At 39.3% G+C, this 22,332-nt stretch overlaps 2 protein-coding genes across 4 annotated transcripts in view; one reads left to right on the forward strand and one right to left on the reverse strand.

Annotated features, from left to right (window-relative positions):
* Tmem255a (transmembrane protein 255A) overlaps positions 1–3,860 on the forward strand; it is a 54,650-nt gene extending 50,790 nt beyond the window's left edge. For 2 of the 3 annotated variants that reach the window (XM_006981570.4, XM_006981572.4), the window contains one exon: positions 1,607–3,729. In XM_006981570.4, coding sequence (XP_006981632.1) covers positions 1,607–1,771 — 165 coding nt within the window. In that variant the 3' untranslated portion in view covers positions 1,772–3,729. The other variant, XM_006981571.4, reaches the window with a different exon arrangement.
* Positions 3,861–4,001: 141 nt separating this feature from the next.
* Positions 4,002–11,573, reverse strand: Zbtb33 (zinc finger and BTB domain containing 33). The gene is made up of 2 exons (XM_006981575.4): positions 11,422–11,573; positions 4,002–9,065 (listed from the first exon to the last, which is right to left on the reverse strand). The coding sequence occupies exon 2, from the start codon at positions 9,061–9,063 to the stop codon at positions 7,051–7,053; it is 2,013 nt and encodes a 670-aa protein (XP_006981637.1). The 5' UTR covers positions 9,064–9,065; positions 11,422–11,573; the 3' UTR covers positions 4,002–7,050.
* Positions 11,574–22,332: the final 10,759 nt, after the last annotated feature.

Consider the following 22,332-nt stretch of genomic DNA (forward strand, 5'->3'; position numbering starts at 1 on the left):
TCCTAAGCACTGTTCTGAGCTCTGGGAAATAGAAAAGTGAAAAAAAGAAAAAAGATCAACTTTCTCTGAGCAGGAAAACTATTAGGGTTATAGGTGGTCATAGGCCAGGGAAGAGGGAGACAAGTGATTCTTATTATGGCAATTCACTGGTTATTTTAATATATTTGTAAATACTGAGTTTTTACTATCTGATGAGGACTGTTTTCTTGCTTAGCTGATGCTCACTCATCTTATCACATATCGAACCTCAATTAAAGACAAAACAATGGGCATAAACAGATTCATTAACTGTGCCGAGCAAGATCTCTTGTTCAGTGACAGGCAAACTTCTAACTGAGCCCATGAAACCAGGACTCTACACTGGATCTGTTGACAGCTAGCTGTACCATGCCCCTCCCTTCAGAAGTCAGTTCCCTTGAGAGCAAATTACATGGGAAGACACAGGAAGAGACATGGGCAAAATAACCTTGGCTAACCTGACTCACATTTTTCCTTGGAAATTTAAGAGATATTAAATCAGCATATTAGGCATCAGATACTATGGCATTTTCAAACAAAATGTGTTTTAGCAATTCCCCTCCTCTCAAGTCCTCAACCCTGCTATCTCTGGTGCCCCCTCTATCGTCCCCATCTCTTTCCTTTTTCATGTGCTATGTGTCTTTCTGTCTTCACTCTCATCCTTCTTTGCCCCCTATTTTTATTCTCTCTTGGTCTCCTATTTTTCATGCTTTACCCACACTTCCCCTCCCACCCCCATATTCTTTACAGGTTAGTATCCACATATGAGAGAGAGTATGAGGTTGTTGTCTTTCTGAGTTTGGGACACCTTGCTTAGCATTATATTTTAAATTTTTGCTTAATATTATAATTTTCCTGTCTCACCAGGTTAATTTTAAAAAATCTACAACTGCTCCTTTCCCAAAGTTAGACAACAAAAAAGGGAAAATTGAAGCCCCAATCTCTGCAAACTGACATACTGCTCCTCATTCTTATCATTGGTTTTCTCACCCCCACGCCTTTGTTAATCATTGTTTTCCGATCTATAGTGAGTTTGTGCGTAATAAAATGGATGGTAATTCATATGGAACAGGACTTCACAACTTGAGAGCCAAGCAAGCTAATTGATTTGTCTAACCTCAGTTTTAGTCTGTGACATGGGCCCCTGAGCCCTGGACTTCCCAATGATATATTCCTACAGAAGGTTTTCCTAGGGATCAATTACTTAACCTCATTAAACATCCTTAAGCCACAGACTTTTTGAAAGACTAGTTGTAATGCTTTGAGCATAGGTTAGGAGAGAGTACTGATGGTTTGAGTGACACATGCAGAAAATGGAGTGAGATCTTCAAGAAACCACACAGCAGAAGCAACATGATTGAATAACTGTCTAGATGTAGAGGGGGAAGAGGAGGATCCCCAAAACTTACCGCATGAAGTTTGCAGCCCGAGTGACCAGATGCAGAGCTGTCATGTACTTTACTGACACCATAAGATTTAACAACTATTTTTCTAAACAGAAAGAGATTTGGCCTATACTCATTTTAAAGTCTGTTGAAGGAATTGCAAATTCACTGCCTAAGCTGCTGTTTTTTTCTTCATTACACAGCATTCCAGTGTCTTCCCATCCTCCCCTCCCTCTGGACTCTCTGACGAGCCGGAGGCCCAGTCTGCCTCTCCTTCGCCCAGCTACATGTGGTCCTCCAGTGCACCGCCCCGTTATTCTCCACCCTACTACCCACCTTTTGAAAAGCCACCACCTTACAGTCCTTAAAGAGGAACACCTGTCTGCTATTGAGATTATTGTGGCTTTTGTATTTCTGCTTTAGTGGAAGTGTGTAGGGCACAACATCTAAAGTGTGACTCTTACGCATAAAGTTTTACAACAGCTTGCCAAGCTAGGGAAAGAGGGATGAAGCTTATTCATTATCAGGGAAGGGGATGATTGGCTAGGCCAAACCCAGTACTTCCAAGAAGGGAAGTAGTTGTACTAAGTAAAATTCTGGCTAAGATTTTTGTTTGCTCATGTCTGGATATTGAAAAAAGCTGCCCATATCTTACTCTGTTCTTTGAATCTTGTAAAAATGGCTGTTGTGATCATTCAGCTCAGCTTTTGTTACTGGTACCTCCTAAGGGGAAAAGTGCAATAGTCCCTCATCTTGAGTGTTGGGAGAACAGGAATGGCTGATCCAGAAGCACTGAAATACAGAGCAAGCAAGCGTGTGCTGTTTTCAGTAGATCTCGGTATACATCTGACAACTTAGGAGACAGTGTTTCTATTATATGTTGCATTATTACAAAATACATTTGTTACTGGAGATATAAATCTTACAGTTAAAATTCAGAGTTTAAAATGCTAGATTAGATTGGGTCGTGATATGAATTGTTACTTATCTTTGTGACTATTTAATCTTCAGATATTGTGCTTTAACCCCAGCAAACCGCACGATCCTGCACCCAACCCCTGAAAACTCATCTGTATTTTAATGCCACTGCGCTTATTGGTCCTTTTTCCCCCGTTGATATCAATTGTGACAGCATTCAATTCAAGATTATGAAAGTGTTACAATGTCATTTCAAGTCTTCAAGACCTCAAATGTAGCCAACTTGACAAATTCTTAAGTGTTACGCATTTAAAATCCATCTGGCACATTGTGATAGTTATACAGCTGTTTTAATTATACAGAGCTTTAAACCTTCAAGCTGTTGAGTTAAAAACACTTTGGCACCCATGCCCTCACTCTGCATGAACACGTTCACTGGGATTTTATTTTAACCTGAGAACTGGTTTAAAGGAAGACTGATAATCCTACACTTGTATTATGTAAAGTACAGGAGCTACAGAGGATCCCTAATTAGACAGTTGTGCAAACACAGAACCCACACTGGAAACGCTTCCAGCCCATTTCGCTGCCTCCCATCTTTGACAGTTAGAGGCAGCAGACAAATGCTGGTGCTCCCATCTACCTTGTAGACACCTGGTCTCACGAATCAGGGCACAACAAGTGCACTCACTGTTCACAGGAAATGTCGGCAAAATATTCAGTTTAACCTTTGGCGTCAGATTGTCCTAGCCAGATTTTCAATCCAAAAGACCACAACCCTTTTATGTTACAGAAAATTACGGTTAGTTTTAGTTTTGAACATAATACAATTCTATTGGATTTCAAAAAAGGACTAATAACCAATTGACTTCTTATACAAATACCACCTTGTACTATCTAACAGTATTTTTGTCATTTACACTTTACCCCTTGCTTTAGTGAATGTGTATATTTTTAAAGGCACCATTACAAAGTATATCTTCAATGATCACATTTCTTAAACTATTAAGATTCTATGACTCATTTCTATGTATTTTTCTTACTTTACAAAATAACTTGAAACAGTATAGATTTTGTAACACTTAATTTGAGCAGCTTTTTTTATTACATTGAATTATATAAACTGCATGTTACTTTAGGAAAGATTAATATTTGCTGCTTCACTATTCTGCAAAACATTTGCTGTAATGACGGAATTTGTATTTCCAATGTATCTTGACTGCATTTTATAACATTTACTGCTTTCTTCCTAATTCTGCTTTCAAGTATTGAACTGGGCATGAAGTATTAAAATATTAATTCAGAACCTGTATAAACTAGATATTGCTTAAAATCTGTATCACTGCCATGTTGGAAACCCAGACGGCTTTTGTGATGTTTCAAATTAATAAAACTCTCCTCCTCCCTACCCACTTACAGGCATTCTCATGGTATATACAAAAGTACAGTGGGTACACTAAAACGACTGGCAATGCCAGCTCACTTTTGATTGTGATGGTTCGAGAAACAATGGGACATGCTTAACCAATACACAAAACCTAATGACAATTTCTGCCATGCTGTCATCAGAATGACAACTTCTCTCCTGCTATGAAAACACAAACAGAACCCAGAAAAACAATAGGATAGAAAGCCTATAGAATTCATTCACAATAATCTTGTAAAAAATGCACTCAAAAATTAGAACGAATACACTTTATTTCATCCTAAGAAACTCTATGAACTGGTATCAAGTATGGTTAATGAAAAGCAGAACTTAAGTCATGATAAGGAAGATTGTACAAATTATGAACATTGTAGTATGGGGGGAAATGAACAAGGTATCATATGCCTAACAGAGGTAAGGAAGCCAGTGCTGTTGAATTTGCATTAATTCCTCAGAATACACATACCATGATGATACTTTTAAATGCCTAGATCAGTGTCCACTTATTTTAGGAACAAATTCTTCAGTGACTCTATGGAAGATAGTCATCACAAAAACGATAACCAGATATCTTAGCTAATCTTGCAAGACTGCTACCGACTTTCAAAAGTTTGATTCTTTCAACCAAGTTACTATTTCAAACAGATTCTATCCAGAATAGCTATAGGTAATTTAGCATTTGAGCAAAAGTGAAGCCAACTTGAAAGAAAAATAGGAAATTCAGTAGTCAGAAGTAAAAAAAAAAAAAGAAAAATTTCACAGTAGGTTTTAAATAGCATCTTGATACAAATTTCTAATCCAATAATGCCTATGAGTAAAGAGTTTTTGTCCAAAGGGGTATTCCACAAAGCCTCTGAACTGTGAGCCAGACAGTGGTGGTGCATGCCTTTAATCCCGGTACTAGGGAGTCAGAGGCAGGTGGACCCCACAAAACTCTGAACTTTTGACATGAAAACTTATTTAAAAAAAAAAACTCAAAGACCCCCAAACACGTGTAAGAGTCTTCTTGGCAAAATTACAATTGAACTTTCTAGAATTCCTCCTCCCTACAAACTCCAGAAGCTATGTTCAGTAGGCATGACATTTCTAAGTTCTTATTCAAAATTTAGAGTACAGCAGCAGTGGCAAATAATTTTACCAATGTTATTCAGAACAGACAGTTTTTCATTATTCCTAGTTTGTTATAGGATTGTAGGGAGCTGGGTGGTGGTGGTGGTGATGCGCGCCTTTAATCCCAGCACTCAAAAGGCAGAGGCAGGCGGGTCTCTGTGAGTTCAAGGCCAGCCTGATCTACAGAGTGAGTTCCAGGACAAGTTCCAAAGCTATACAGAGAAACCCTGTCTCAATAAAACAAAGAACCATAATAGGCTTGTAGGAACTAGCAAGTTTTATCATAGCAAACTAATTTACCTAGCAGCTGAGACTGAAACATCACTGTTGCTCACACAGGTAGAAGTAATTATGTCTAACTGCTGAAACTGAATTCATGAAACTCAAATTTCAACGGGGAATATTTTTAAGCATACCCTATATTAAAAAAGCAGTAACATCAATATCTACAGAGAAAGGAAATAGATACCATGATCACAGAGATCAGAGTCTAGAGTTATAAGGTGATTTTCAGTTTTCTAAGAGTTTATGAAAATGGTTTGAAGGCCTAAGCTTAAGAAACAGAAAACATAAATGTATAGCACTCTACTACTCTGTAAGTGGGGGCTATCCTTCTTTGTATTATTGCAAACACTGATTCTTCATAACCTCAGCTACCAACTTAAGAAACACATAAACTTTTATCTTCACACCTAGTTACCACCAGAAGAATGACCTATGTATAAAAAATTATGATTAAAGCTTTAAGTTCGAAGTCAAGAAATAGATAAAAATACACTGTAAGGAGAATGAAAATACCTATGCTGAACTAAGAAATATAAGCAATGTCACAAATGACTAATAACTATGCAATGCAACCATTTTCAGTATCTATTATTTTTTCCATTGCAAAAAAAATTAGGTTAAATTTTTACAGAATTGTGTTAAATCTGTTATAAATGCTAAGCTATATATCTGTTCCAACCTGCTTCCTTTTATTACTACTCTTGGTAAGTTTTAAATTCTAAGTATTTAAATATGTGCCATCTTAAAAGGAAGAAAGGTGATATTGTTGTCAAAATAAACAGGAACTGACATGCCTGCAGTATTCCACATGTAGTTTCTGCTATAATATAACAGCAGTTTGCACATAGATCAGAACTTATTTTAAGGGGTTTAAAAAAAACCCCAAAAGACCTTGTTGAAAGGACAATGTTAGATTGCCATTAAAACTACCTAAAATGAAAACTTCCTACTGGAGATTCTAACGTGAGTTTTTAAAAATGTATGTCAGGAGCCTCCCACCCAAAACACACAAGTCTCATCTATGGAATCTCAACATTTACTAGCACTATATATAAAGATGCATGTGGTGGCTTTCACATAGTAAATTCACAACATTTTGTGGGAACATTTTTTAACCATAATTAACAAAAATCTCCATAAAAAAGCAGATTCAAAATAAGCAAAAAAAAAAAAAAAAGAACTTTGCATTACCTCCTGTTTGCACTACATGCATGCCTGCTAGCTCATTTTCATTTTGCTCAGGGTCATTTTAAAGGTATACAGTGGCCTTGCCATCAAAATCTCTTACAGACTACAGCAATGAAAGCAATGGTTGATCCCAATTAGCTAGAACTCACTCATTCTTCATAGGACAGACCTGTTTGCATGGCTATTTTATAGTGGGAGGGAGGCAGGAGGCTGATCCCCATTTGGACCTGACAGAACAAATCACCAAGTTAGGACTTACTCTGAAATTTACTACAACAAGTTTTGGAAGTTCCTTACCTTTTATGCTGTATACAAGACACAACACACTTAGGCTTAACATTAAGAAAACTGACAATTCAGCAGTAAAGTGCTAACATGGAAGGGGGAATAGTATAAGCTGTACCAGGGTATATTAGTAACTTCAATAATTCTCAAAGACCCTTTAGACTGCTTCAAATTCTATTCAGAAAACTCTGTGTACCTTTAAAACGTCACGTCTTTTAAATGAGCTGAAAGCTAAACTATACAGATACTTCAGGGGGTGTTCAATCTCTACTCAAAACTTTTAGAAAAAAATTGCTTCTAAAAATTAACAATGCAACTAGACTACTTTCAGATGACATGGCAGATCAAATTAACACGTTTCCACCTTAATTTGTTTCACAGGTCTTCTGAAATCCCTGCCCCTTAATCTAACCCTTTCTGATATTTCAAAAGAGTTCAGTAAGATTCTGGTATTATAAATTCAAATTCAGTACTGCCATCTGTTACATTCTGTTTAAAAATGGAATCATTTTCTCTTTGAATAAAAATATCTTCCCAGTTCATTGGCTTGTTTTGAGGAGTAGATGTGGTCCCTACTGGAGGCTCTTTTCCAGCATCAACCTTATACCCAATAGCATCAGCCTTCATGACAGGCATAGAACTTGATTTATCAGAAAGATATGCATACTGTCTGATCTGTAAAGACTTGCATGGATGTAAGCGATAAAGCTTTGAGTCCCCAGAAGGATCTTGACTATGAACTGACTTTATGTGTGAAGACATAAACTGATAGTTGATGAAAGACTTGCCACATGCTAAACACTGATACCTTCGTTCCCCTGTGTGATGAATTTCATGCTTTGTGCGATATTCTGCAAGAGGAAATACCTTCTCACAGTAACGGCATGGATACTTCTTCTCCCAAGAATGAATATTAAAATGTCTTCGTAAGCTTGTCAGACAGACATATGACCTTTTGCATACAATGCAGATATAATAGACCCTTCCATCTACTATTAACTCATAGTGATCATCATGTTTTACTTTCATACGCTTGTTTGAAGGCTCACTGCCAGATGTTTTTGGTAGCTCATTCTCAAGTTTGGCCTCCCCTTCATCAGGGTCATCTTTGACAGGGATCACTATGTCATAGGTATCTTCACCGATATTTGCATAAACCTTGCAACCAGTTGATAAGCCTTCAATTTCAGTAGCTGTATCTAAAGTAATAATCTTCTGACCCTCCATTAGATGCTTTGATCCTAAACCTGGATCATTGGTGTTTCTAGTAATTACATCTGAAATTTTTAAAGAATTGGAAGGTGACTCTTGAAGAAGTACAGGAGTCTGCATCTTCTGTGTCAATGAACCATCAAAAGTGGTACTTTTGGAGGTATCAGCCTGTGGGACCAAAGATGTATTACTGACTGCTGAGTCTGGACTGGAGCTGATGGTGACATCATCATCATCTATAATTTCTTCCTCTTCCTCTTCATTGGCCTTGTTTCCTGTTAAAACAGCATTGTTTGGTGTCTGCTGATTCTGTACAAGTAAATTGACTGAAGAGGACATATGATTTGGAAGTGAAGAACTGACACTGGGTGGCGTAGTAAGTGGAGCCTGATTTAATAAGATAATGTTAGGAGTCAGATGTGTTGAAGCTGAAGACACCAGCAATTCTTCACTTCCTTGTGTCTGGCTAAGAGTTGCCTGATTTACAGGAGTGGGAAGCGTCTGAGCAGGTGTGATGTTTGTTAAAGGTGGAGAGTTATTGCTAGCACAAGGTGTCACTTCTGAAATAGCAACAGGGGCTGGATTAGGCTGGACCTGTGTCACCGTGTTGTTACTTGGCAAATTCTCCTTTGCAGGCAAAATCTCAGAGCAGAAAATGACATCATCATCATCATCATCAGAATCAGTAACAATGATCTTTTTCATTTCATAATCTTCAGCAGATAATGAAAAAGACTCTGTTATAATGGGCATTACAGTAGCCCCAGTATCTTGGGCTTCGTCTTTTGATTTTTGTATGTCAATGTTTTTGTCACTAGAATCAGGAGGTAAGGTTTCAGCAGTACCATCTTGTGCTGATATGCTTTTAACCTGTGACAGTGGGACACCAAGCTCTGCTATAAATTTCACTCCTAGTAATTGCCCCGATTTAATCAACTCGTCAAGTAAATCTGCTCTAACACGGACAATTTTAGAACTATAGATATAATTCAGAATTTCTGCAAAAATCTCTGCTCTTATAAAGCTCAGTTCAACAACTTGCCCAGCAACTGAGAAGAGCTGATGGAAGTATGTACTTGAAGCTGAAAGAATGTTCCTATGGGCCCGGAATTTTCGGTCTTCCACAATAACAGTAACATCACAGAAGAGTCCATGGCCACGTTGTTCATTCAAGGAATTCAGCAGACTGCCAGAGTATTGAATGTCTGTAGCAGAAATCAGTTTTCTACTCTCCATGCCTAGAAGGGGCGGAAGGGAAGAGGGTAGATTAGGAAGGGAAAAACTAAAAGTACTTAATTATTTAGAATTTAAGGCACAGAAGTATTAAACGGTTTACTTAAATTTAAATCCCAGTTTGGTTTAACATCTTGACTTTTAAATATGCTGCTTCCGTACACCAGCTTTGGACCATGTGTCAAACCTCGTGACTTACTCTGAGAAAAGTCAAAACAGTTGTAAATTGCTGTGTGGATGTGAACAATAATCCCCTTGGTCACCTTCTTTTGAAATTCAGAAAAACGTATTGTCACTAATTACCCTTTTAAAATTAGAAGTCACTTTCTTAGCCCCAATTTTATTTTTTCTTTAAGAGATAAGAATTAATATTTAATTAAAAAATCTTCATCATAAACCATACAAGTTACTTCTTCTACAAATGAATGATTTAAATGCCAAAACAGTTTAGTGTGTTTAGTATTAAGTCTGAAATTTATAGTCTCTTTAATTTCAGCTAATCTTATTAGTAAGATCATATTCCAAAGTTAACCCTGACAACAAGGACAATAACAAACACTGGCAATTCTTACCTCACAATTTCCCATCTTTTTTGTTATCTACCCCTTGCCCTTCCATGCCCACCCCTCTACACTTTCCAGAGGGGCAGTGTTAGAGCACCAAGTGAAGGCAACACATACTCTCTTGAAGGAACAAGAAAATGGAAAGGAAAAGCATTTCATTTCTTAGTGCTTACTTACATAAAAACTGGAAACATCATACTTTGTTGGTAAAAAATTATGTGTACTAGTATAAGAACTTATTTCTCTTCAAATAAGTTAGTTAAAACAAAAACAGTAACTTATTGGGACACAGGCAGTATTACTACACAGAAGGTAGTTAGTGTCTCTGTTGTGTGACTCTTTTTGCATTTCACAGAAGACATCATAGTAACAGTGTAGTCAGAGTGTGTAACAGTGTGGTCAGAGTGCAAAAAAGCCATATGAATTTCTTAAAACATTTATAAGCACAAACACATGTTATATGAGAATATTATGCATTAATCATTAATTGCTAAGTACCATTGGTAAAGAATTATTTTGCCATTAGTATGCTTTCCTTTTAAAGTTACTGAAGAATATCACTGTCAAGGTAATTATGACACACACGTGGCAGGCAGAGTATCTCTCTATTTTTAAAAAAAATTTCAACATCATAACTTAAAATCAATCTATAGGCAAAAGCTTAAAAATCAAGGATCTTAAAAAACATATTAGCTGTTCCATTTTAACAGAACCAAGGAATTATAGGCTATCATAAAGGCATTCATCATCAAGTGTGACCTTTGGACAATGTACCAACAATCCAAAATATGAAGATTTTGACAGAAAACACCTTTAAGTGGAGAGGGATGTGTATATGGCCACCTGATTTTTACCGTTTGCAATTATTATTTTTTTCCAATGTCGGAATGTTTCAATGCAGGTGTCCAGGTGACACTGGGATTTGGTTTCATTTTGTTTAGGTATTCATCCTGCTCGTCAGGGTTGGCCCAGGATCAACCCAAGTGGGTCTCAAACCTTTCCTCCCCAGAGATTTACAACCTGACTGTGGAAAAGACATCCTATTACCATTGTGTGACAAACCTTTGATTGTGAGCAGCTTTGGAGGGCTGATGAAAGTAGGGAAGAGATAAAAACCACCCGCCAAAGAGTGAAACAAACCCAACACAGGGCTCCCTGAAGCCGCTGAACACTATTTTTCTTCCACCACCTCCCTCTTCCTTTGAACTTAGATGCAATCGAGTTTTTTAAGGCCAATTTACGTGCAAAGGCTAGCTTCTTGCAAATAGAGATGGAGGTGCAAATAGCAGAGCGAAGGCGGGAGGGATGGGGGCTGGTGCTGGAGAAAGTAGAAGGCCTAGATCTGAAAGGTACAGCGTTGGGGGTAGGGGGTCAGGCGAAGCAGTAGGTATTGTTATGTCCTGAGCTGGGGACAGAAGAGGATGATGGGCCCTGTAGCAAAGCTGTCTAGTCAAATTAGGAGGTAGGTGGAAAAAGAGCACCCCACCCCCAACCCCAAAGGCTGGCAGAAGGGAAAGGGGAAAGTCAAGTGGGTAGCTGTGGTGGGGTCCCCTACGCTCCAAGGCCTAACCTAGGGTGCCAGCGGCTGGAGCTCGGGACAGCTCAGGGGACCACGCCGCGCCCTCCCGGTTCTTCCCCGGGCGCTCCCGGGCCCACACAAAGAAAGAGCCGAGGAGCTGAGCCTCCGACTCTGCCGCTTCCTGGTTCAAGTGAGGCGAATGCAAACGTAGGCGCGGCCAGGGCATGAAGGCGCAGGCGGGCTCCTACTCCTCAGCCCGGACCCCAGCCCTTTCCTCACCTGCTTGGCGGCGCGGCTGCTTTCTCCTCTTCCGGCTGAGGAAGGGTCAGAGTCCTCCCACAAGAAAAAGCCGGACTCCCGGCGCTTCTGCTGCCGCTTTAAATGTCGCTCCAGTCTCCGTCGACGTCGAAGCGACTACCACCGCCGCGGCTACGGACGCCCCACTTGGCCGACAGAGGGCGCAGCGCGCGGGCGAGCCGCCCTCCTCTTCCGAGAGCTGTCCGGGGCTGTCCGGAAGAGCCCGAGTCCTTGGCGGCTTGGCTTCAGCGCCACGCTCTGCCTTCGGCTCTTTCCGTAACTGAAAGCTCTTAAAGTGCTCTGCTCTTTTCAGGGCACAATGCGGTGTGGGAAAGGGATTGCGCTCTGAAAAGAGCATCTAGCATTGCTCCCAGTGGGAAGGAAGTTAGTCTTGTTGGCTCAAACTCTGTGTAAGCCCCCAGGGCTTAAAAACTTTCAGAGTTTCACTTCTCCAAATTTGAAATCTGTTGTGTTAGCCTATTGCTTGAATGATAAGCCACCTTGAAATATAAACTGTGTGTTAAAAAATTCTTAAGTCATACTTCAAATTGTAGGATAACAAGGTAACCAAATTGCACTGTCTACTTTTAAGAAGAAACCTGTATTTGGATAACTCTTGTTAAGCAAATATTAAATGGTACAGTACCTTATTAACATGAGTATTAAATGGACCAGTATCTTATTAACTCCATTTCTATTAACAGTGATCACATTAGATCTGCAGCAAATACACACCAAGTAAGCTAAGTTTCTCCCTTTTCAGAGGGCTCAGTAGGTCCATAAACATGGATGAAAGTATTTTACAAGAAGGGAAAAACAAACCAGTATCAAATGAGCCCTATCTGAAAGGTAATAATATTTGTGTTGTTTATCATTATTTCCATAGCATTTCATCCTTAGAAGCACTAAGAGTCTTACATGTAATTGTTAGTGATTGTTTAATGAGTAGGTTATATACCTGAGTAAAATCCCATTGCATATAGTTAATACATTTTCATTATCCATTCATCAGTTGATAGACATCTAGGCTGTTTCCATGTCTTAGCTATTGTGAACAGAATAGCTACAAACATGGATATGCATGTGTCTTTATAGTAGGAAATACTGTCCTTCGGATATATGCCCAGGAGTGGTAGAGTTGGGTCATATGATAGATCTATTTCTATTTTTCTGAGGCAACTCTACACTGATTTCCACAGTGGCTGTACCAATTTGCAGAAACTCCAGTGTATTTAGTTACTTTTCTATTGTTGTGATAAAACACCATGACCAAGGCAACTTATAGAGAAATAATTGATTTGGGCTTACAGCTCTAGAGGGAAAGAGTTCATGAAAGCTGAGCTGAGGCAGCAGGTATGGTGGCTGGAATAGCAAGCTGAGAGCCCACATCTTGAACCAAAAGCAAGAAACAGCAAATTTAAATTGGTACCAAGCCCTTTAAGCTCTTAAAACCCACCCCTAATGACATACTTACTCCAATAAGACCAACACCTCCTAATTCTTCCCAAACAGTTCTACCAACCAGGAACCAAACATTCAAATACTTGAGTACATATATGAGGACCATTCGCGTTGAAAACACAACAGGCACCCAGATAAAAGCCAGTTTGGAAGGTCTGTAACCCTGGAGTTCTCTGGTCAGCTAGTTTAGTCACTAGGTGAATTCTGGGTTCACTGTGAGACCCTGTCTCAAAAGATAAGATATAGAGAAATAATGGAAGATATTCACATCAATCTCTGGCCTCTACAGGTGTGCACATACATATGCATACACACCTTCATGCATACGTGCATATACACTACATATGTATACATATCGCATAAACAGAAAGAGAGAGAAAAAGAGAGGAGGGAGGAAGGCAGAGAGAGAGAATGGATATTTTATAATGAACTTATCCAATTTGAGAATGAGACCAAAGAATGAGATTAATTCTGACTATGTGACAGAATGAGATGTATAAGACTGAACACAATATAAATCTATTCATTAAGTTGCTTAATATGCATTAAATACATATTAATTAGTACCAACTTGGGCCAGTCAAGGTTCTAGGTATGTGGATATAATTATTATCAAGGAACAATTCCAGTCTTCATGAAACTTATGTGCTAATGGGAAGAGCTGTTGTAGAACATTATTTTAAGATGTGTTGCATTTGTTTGCACTGTGGAACATTTAATGACGCAAAGATGTGTTGCATTCTTTTATGTTGCATTTGTTTAACTCTGTAAAGCTGTGTTACTGTGCCTATCTAAAACACGTAATGGTCTAATAAAGAGCTGAACAGCCAATAGTGAGGCAGGAGAAAGGATAGGCAGGGCTGGCAGGTAGAGAGAATAAATAGAAGGAGAAATCTAGGAGGAAAAGAAGAAAGAGCAAGAGAACAAGGAGAGGAGGATGCTAGGGGCCAGCTACCTAGCCACACAGAAAGACACAGAATTAGAAGGAAAGAAAAGAAATACAGAAATAGAGAAGAGTAAAAGCCTAGGGGCACAAGGTAGATAGGATAATTTAAACTTAAGAAAAGCTGTTAAGAAACAAGCCAAACTAAGGCCAGGCATTTATAAGTAATAGTAAGTCTCCATGTGTATTTATTTGGGAGCTGGGTGGCAGGCTCCCCAAAAGAGCAAAGAGCCAAAAGTGTTAAAAACAACAACCAACAACAAGGAACATATAATAAACACGTTAATATATAATTTAAACACATAATATAGCATCAGTAGCATCAGTTTGGTAGTTTGAATGAGAACTGACCCCATAGGCTCATATGTTTGAATACTAGGGTCCCCAGTTGGTGGAATCATTTGGGGAGTACTACGAGGTATGGCCTTGTTGGAGGAGGTGTGTCACTAGGGGCTGGCTTTGAGGTTTCAAAAGAGTCATGCTATTACCAGTTTTCTTTCTCTGCTTCCTGCTTGCAGATCAAGATGTGAACTGTTTTGCCACCATGGCCTTCAAAAAAAGATTATATCCAAAACCAATAGGTTGAGCTTATTATTGTTCTTTCAGGGAAAGAAAACACACACTCCAGGAAACTATGGAGTATCTCAGTAACAGGATGTTAGAAAGAACCTGTTTGAGCTGGTCTTCTGATATATGCCTGTGAGCCCAGATCTGTAGGAGGCTGAGGCAGCAGAGTTGAAGCTTCAGGGCCTTCCTGGGCTACAAAGCCAGTTTAGGGTCAGCCTTGGCAATTCAGTGAGCCCTTATCTCAAAATGAAAATTAGAAAAGAGCCTGAGAGCTAACACAGTGGTAGAGAACTTGCCTAACATGTGGGCTCAGGTTTAATCTCCAGTACCAAGAAAAAAAAAAACATTAGAGGAGTTGGGCAATTTGAAAGTGAGCCTCAGGACATAGGTATCCCCTAGAATTCAGATACAATCAGAAATTAGGAACAATTGTATGGTTGTCTAACTCAGTAATTCTTATTTATAGTGGGTACACATTTAAGTGAGATTAATACTGTAATTGGGAAAATGGCAGTTACCTATGTTGCACAATATGGGACATTCATTGCTTCCTGGGTGGCACACTGACCTTGTTTTGCCTGTGCTTAGACAAAATCATTTCATTTAGTCTCAGTTGATTATTTTCCTATGACCTTGCTTGGGGTCTTGTGGGTTTATGTCTAACAACAGAAAAATCTGCCAACCTGTAAATGATATCAGAGGTTGTTTAAACATCACTTTCTTAGATAGCAATTGAAAAGCCTAAGACTATAAGGAGCAACTCTTAGAAATATTGAAGGAAGGGAGAGGAAGAATAAAAGTGACTGTCACCCCTCTTCATCAGTAAGTAGTAGTTTAGTTGTGGCTAGATACATAACTCAGTAATAAAAGCACTTGCTTAACATGTGAAAGCCAAGTTTAATGGCCAGCAACACACACACACACACACACACACACACACACACACACACACACACACTAACAAAATTTACACAATTCATGAATATCTCTGATCAGAGCATGGTGGTGCATGCTTGTAATCCCTGCACTTGGAACCTGAGTCAGGAGGATTATGAATTAGAGGCCAGTCTGGAATTCATGACTGGTTCTGAGCTAGTCTAGGCTACAGGGCAAGCACTTGTCTCAAAACAAGTGGTCATTTAATAAATATGTTAAAATTTCTTTATTTATTATGTGGGTGGTGGGAAGGGCACATTCATGCCACAGCATGTGTGTGCATGTCAGAGGACAACTTGAGAATCAGTTCTCTCCTTCCATACTGTGTGTTCTAAATTTTGAAGTCAAGTTGTGAGGCTTTGCAGGTAGTGCCCTTATTTACTGAGCCATCTTGCCACACTCAGGGCTATTATGAGACATATTTATACTAAAACAGTATTTGTTCTTTATTTGAAATTCTAATATAAGTAGATCTACTGTATATTTTCCTTTACTAAATCCAACAGGACAAAAATAAACACATTTGTGGGTTAATCAGATCCTCTGGCTCTATGTAGGAAATACTTTGAATACCTTCTCCATTTTCTAACTATCTTAAAAATCTACAACTGGGTGTGATGGTGCATGTCTTTAATCCCAGCACTTGGGAGGCAGAGGAAGGCAGATATTTGTGAGTTCGAGACTAGCCTGGTCTACATATTGAACACTGGGCCAGCTAGAGGTATATAGTAAGACCCCGTTTTTAAAAGTAATAAAGTGTTATACTAATTTCAACCTGTCACTCATGGCTGTTATGTTTTGTTTTAATTTTAAAGTAAATAGTTCATGTAAGACACTTAGTATAGTACCTGACACACAAAACAGTCTATATGACTACTTAGGAATAATTACTTTGATGTAGGATCTTCTTACGTAGCTATGGTTGTTATTTCATACAGAGTTATTATCCTTAGGACATATTTATGCTAATCATTATTTATTTATTTGAAATATTCTATTTTTACTTGTTTGATTTTGAACTACTATATTTTCTTTTGCTGAATCCTATAAAACCAAAATAAATACTCTGTTGGTTACATAAGATCCTCTGAATTTGTGTCAGAAATGTTTTTGAATACTTTGTTCTTTTTTGCTATTCTTATTAAAATTTTCCTTTTCATTCAAATAGATACAGGAAAGTATATAATTTTATGTGTGCCATTGCTATATAGCATATATGTGCACACAGCTGTGTATATTGTATGTACATACATGTGACACATAAGTGTCCACAGTATGCATCCACACAGTATGGGAGACAGTAAGCATCAATGTTATAAAATATATAATACATATAGAATATAATATATATAATAAAATATATAATACTCATAGAAAGTGTATGCAACATAAGTAGAACTGATACAGCCACTCTGTGAAGTATTTGCATATGGTCCAGCCTCTTGTCCTTCACTTGTTATAAGCATTGGAGGTTGAACAAAATGTGGTCCCTAGTCCAGTTTAGACCCAACAAGCTAAATGTAGAACCCAAAGATGAATAGGATTGGTTGCAGTGTCAGCTTATTTACACTTATGTACGTACACCTTCTTCCTGGCAGGAAGTCTTAGGAACCTGGGGGAGACTTAACAAAGTACTTGTAATGGTTTCCTTAACTTTGTGTGATTCTGCAAGGTGTTTGAGCCATTGCAGCACTTGGTGAATGTGTGCCCTGTTCTGGTGACTTCCACATCTCCAATGTTCTATTCCAAAGAAAATCCCAGTGGCAGGACTCTGGCAAACTCTAATATGTACATTCCCAGGTGGGGGATGGTGGCACTGTTCTGGCTTGTGATCTTGGTTGGGTTTCAGGGTGCTAATGACCTCAACCATCAGGGAACAGTTCGAAAACTCATTTTGCTGCTTCTGCCTATGGTCCCCTTAGCAGATTCTTTGTATCTCCTTCCTTTCAGCTTCCTTGGCTTATCTGCTGCTACAAGCCCGGGCAAAAACACAAAGAGAAGGACTTCAGTATGGGATAGCTGAGTGAGGTATCTGCATTGCTGTGAACTCTTTGGTCTCTTCACAGTTCTATTGTACTTTATGTGTGCTCTCTTTTCTTGTTTTCAGTCTATCCACAAAAGCTCCTTCCTTTCCTTGTTATCCTCTTTTCTCCATTGGATTCCCACTCATTCTGGGGTCATGTTTGTAGGTGTGAAGAACCCCCTCCTTCTTCTGCCTTAGATATTAAATGGGACTTAGGAGAGAAGATCTAAATATAGCATTTTTTTTGCGTTGCCACTTAGATTTTTTTAAAATGTTTTGTTTGTTGTTTTTGAGATAGTCTCCCCATTGGCTCTATTGTCCAGGCTAGCCTCCAACTCTTGATCATTCTGCCTTTGCCTCAGCAGTGCCGGAATTACAGGCGTGTGCCATCATGACCGGTAGTGAGCATGCTTTTATTTGCCACTAGACTGAAAAGCAGACTTTGCAGTAACCGTAGATTGTCAACCACTGTGTGTCACACCTGCCAGTTTGAGATTTGTACTAAGTTGTACAAATGAAAAGTCTTTGTATATTTGTGATCAAGGGCTTAAGTTGGAAATGGAAAAGAGCATTGTTCTGAGACAAGAGAACTGTGATGTGCTAAACTGCAGAGAAGACTGCCCTGAAACATGTTTCTAGTCTCAATTTTGCCCTGGAAGAATAAGAGGATGAAAGTTTTCCCGTAGTGAGAGTGAATTCTGGACTACAAAAATAGCTGGGGGAGGAGAAGGAATAGAGTTGTAATTATTGTTATATAAGCAATTATTCATAAGTATTTATGCCCAATCAGATAAACTCTTAAGAGCACTATGTGATAAAATATTAAAAACAAAACAGGCATTGAGTGACAGGTTGAAATTCTCATGCATCTATTCTTAGTTCTATATTCCACACAGATGCTATAATCTCCCCATCTAGGTTTTTTTTTCTCCTGTGAAGGTGAGTGGATAGTTGTTCAAACTCAGGATTCTTTAAGTGTATGAACACTACAACTCTATTTTGCTGTCTAGCTGACATAACTTCTGTTTTTTTTCCAGACTGCCATTCTTACCTGGCTAATCACTCTCTGTGCTCTGTACTATTCTTGGTACAATCACCAGAACATTAACACTGGAGTGTGCATTTATACTAAATTTTTAATAACTATTTTAAATGTAGGGACTGGAGAAATGGCTTAGTGATTGAGAGTGCTTGTTGCTCTTCCAGAGGACCTGAGTTCGGTTCCCAGCACCCATGTCAGGTGGCTCACAACCATCTATAACTCAAAGCCAAAGGGATATTCCCCTTCTTCAGGTCTCCCAGGGTACCCTAACAATCCTGGCATCTACTCACACCAGCATACAAATGCTCATAAATAAAAGTAAACCTTTAAAAAAGTTATAATTATCTGGACCTGTTGGAATTTATTTCATATAAATTCTATTTTACATAAGTCATGGTTATATAATTATATGTAACAAATGCTATAAAATTTTATACAGTTTTGGCCCCGAAGACTTCCCTTCTGGACCAGAGGTGAGTACCCGGGTCCAACCCGGACCGCATCCCTGGCCACCAGCCACCCCGGGAGGACCTGCCCAGCTTGGCGCCGGGTTCTGGCCACCGGGCAGCTCCCCTTCTAGCCCCACCGGGAGGGATCCCCATTTCCAAGTCCCCGGCAGCCCCTGCAGTCTCCACGCCCTGCCCCCACGCCCATCTGCCCAAGACCCCACCCACTTCCTGAGACTTAGAGACCGGCCCCCAGCTCCCAGCCTGCCCCCTAAGACTTCCCTTCTGGACCAGAGGTGAGTACCCGGGTCCAACCCGGACCGCATCCCTGGCCACCAGCCACCCCGGGAGGACCTCCCAAGCTTGGCGCCGGGTTCTGGCCACCGGGCAGCTCCCCTTCTAGCCCCACCGGGAGGGATCCCCATTTCCAAGCCCCCGGCAGCCCCTGCAGTCTCCGCGCCCTGCCCCCACGCCCATCTGCCCAAGACCCCACCCACTTCCTGAGACTTAGAGACCGGCCCCCAGCTCCCAGCCTGTCCCCGACTGCCATTCTGGACCAGAGCTTGCCCCTGACTTCCCTTCTGGACCAAAGAGTTGGACAAGAGAACTCCCTTTTGGACAAGAGAGAGAGTCCTCCTGAGTCTGTCAGATCTTTGTGAAACAAGTCCACTGATAAGACCAAGAAGGAATCACAAGGAGATGGGCAGACGTCAAAGCAGAAGTACATACAGCAAAATGAAGAGCAATACAGCATCACCAGAACCTAGCTCGCCTCCAACATCTAGACCTGAACACCAAAAATTGGAAGAAGCAGAAGAAAGTAGCCTTATGAGTAACTTCATGAAGAAGGTAGAGGCGTGTGTAGAGGAAAAGACAAGAAAATTGGAAGAACGCTGTAAACAACTAGAGGAAAGGGCAAACAAATTAGAAGAAAACAATAAAGCCCTCCAAGAAAACAATAAAGTCCTGGAAGAAAACATTAAAATCCTGGAAGAAAACAATAAAGCACTGAAAGAAAACCATGAAAAAGCAATGAAACAAACAAAGGAAACAGTCCAAGATCTGAAAAGGGAAATTGAAAAAATGAAAAAGACACAAACAGAGGGAATGCTGGAAATAGAAAACCTGAGTAAAAGACCAGGAACTTCGGATGCAAGTATAACCAACAGAATGCAAGAGATGGAAGAGAGGATTTCTGGCATTGAAGATACAGTAGAAGAAATAGTTCCATCAGTCGAAGGAAACACTAAAGCCAACAAAGTCATGAACCAAAATGTCCAAGAAATCTGGGACACCATAAAAAGACCAAACTTACGAATTATAGGGATAGAAGAAGGTGAAGAATACCAACTCAAAGGCACAGAAAATATATTCAACAAAATTATAGAAGAAAACTTTCCCAACTTAAAGAAGGAAATGCCTATGAAGATACAAGAAGCCTATAGAACACCAAACAGACTAGACCCCCCAAAAAAGTCCCCTCGACACATAATAATTAAACAACTAAATGTACAGAATAAAGAAAGAATATTAAGAGCAGCCAAGGAAAAAGGCCAAGTGACCTATAAAGGTAAACCCATCAGAATAACACCCGATTTCTCAATGGAGACTTTGAAAGCCAGAAGGACCTGGACAGATGTAATCCAGACACTAAGAGACCATGGATGTCAGCCCAGACTAATATACCCAGCAAAACTTTCAATCATCATAGACGGAAGGAACAAGACATTCGAAGACAAAACCAGATTTAAACAATACCTATCCACAAACCCAGCCCTACAGAAAGCACTAGAAGGAAAATTCCAACCGAGGGAAGTCAGATACACACTTGAAAACACAGGCAATAGATAAAGCCACAACAGTAAACCCCAAAGAAGAGAAGTACACACACACTACCACCAAAAATAACAGAGATGAAGAATCACTGGTCATTAATATCCCTTAATATCAACGGACTTAATTCACCTATAAAAAGACATAGACTTACAGAATGGATACGAAAGCAGGACCCATCCTTCTGCTGCATACAAGAAACACATCTCAAATTCAAAGATAGACACTACCTAAGAATAAAAGGCTGGGAAAAGACTTTTCAATCAAATGGTCTTAAGAAACAAGCAGGGGTAGCCATCCTGATATCCAACAAAATAGACTTCAAACTAAAATCAATCAAAAGAGATCAAGAAGGACATTACATCCTCGTCACAGGAAAGATCGACCAAGATGAAGTTTCAATTCTGAACATATATGCCCCAAACATAAGAGCACCCACATATGTAAAAGAAACATTACTAAAGCTTAAACCACATATAAAACCCCACACATTAATAGTGGGAGATCTCAACACCCCACTTTCACCACTGGACAGATCTCCCAAATCGAAACTTAACAGAGAAATAAAGGACTTAACTGATGTCATGACCCAATTGGACCTAATAGATATCTACAGAACATTCCATCCTAACAAGAAAGAATATACTTTCTTCTCAGCACCCCATGGAACTTTCTCTAAAATCGACCACATACTTGGCCACAAAGCAAATCTCAACAGATACAAAACAATCAGAATAACCTCCTGTGTTCTATCAGATCACCATGGTTTAAAGCTAGATTTCAACAACAACAAAAACTACAGAAAACCTACAACCTCATGGAAACTGAATAATGCTCAACTGAATCACCAATGGGTTAAGGAAGAAATAAAGAAAGAAATTAAAGACTTCCTAGAGATCAATGAAAATGAAGACACCACATACCCAAACTTATGGGACACTATGAAAGCAGTGCTAAGAGGGAAATTCATAGCACTAAATGCCCACATAAAGAAGTTGGAGAAATCGCACACTAGTGAATTAACAGCACATCTGAAAGCTCTAGAACAAGAAGAAGCAAAGTCTCCCAGGAAGAATAGACGCCAGGAAATTATCAAAGTGAGAGGTGAAATTAATAAATTAGAAACTAAGAGAATAATACAAAAAATTAATGAAACAAAGAGTTGGTTCTTTGAGAAAATCAACAAGATAGACAAGCCCTTATCCAAACTAACCAAAAGACAGAGAGAGAGAATCCAAATCAACAAAATCAGAAATGAAAAGGGGGACATAACAACAGACATTGAGGAAATCCAGAGAATTATAAGGTCATATTTCAAAAACCTCTACTCCACAAAACTGGAAAACCTAAAAGAAATGGACATTTTTCTGGATAGATACCACATACCTAAGTTTAATCAAGACCAGATAAACTATTTAAATAGTCCAATAACCCCTAAGGAAATAGAAACAGTCATTAAAGGTCTCCCAACCAAAAAAAGCCCAGGACCAGATGGTTTCAGCGCAGAATTCTACCAGATCTTCAAAGAAGAGTTAATACCAATACTCTCTAAATTGTTCCACATAATAGAAACAGAAGGAACATTACCAAACTCCTTCTATGAGGCTACAATTACCCTGATTCCTAAACCAAACAAGGATGC

The sequence above is a fragment of the Peromyscus maniculatus genome, chromosome X (genome assembly GCF_049852395.1).
Source record: "Peromyscus maniculatus bairdii isolate BWxNUB_F1_BW_parent chromosome X, HU_Pman_BW_mat_3.1, whole genome shotgun sequence".
Taxonomy (NCBI): Eukaryota; Metazoa; Chordata; class Mammalia; order Rodentia; family Cricetidae; genus Peromyscus; species Peromyscus maniculatus.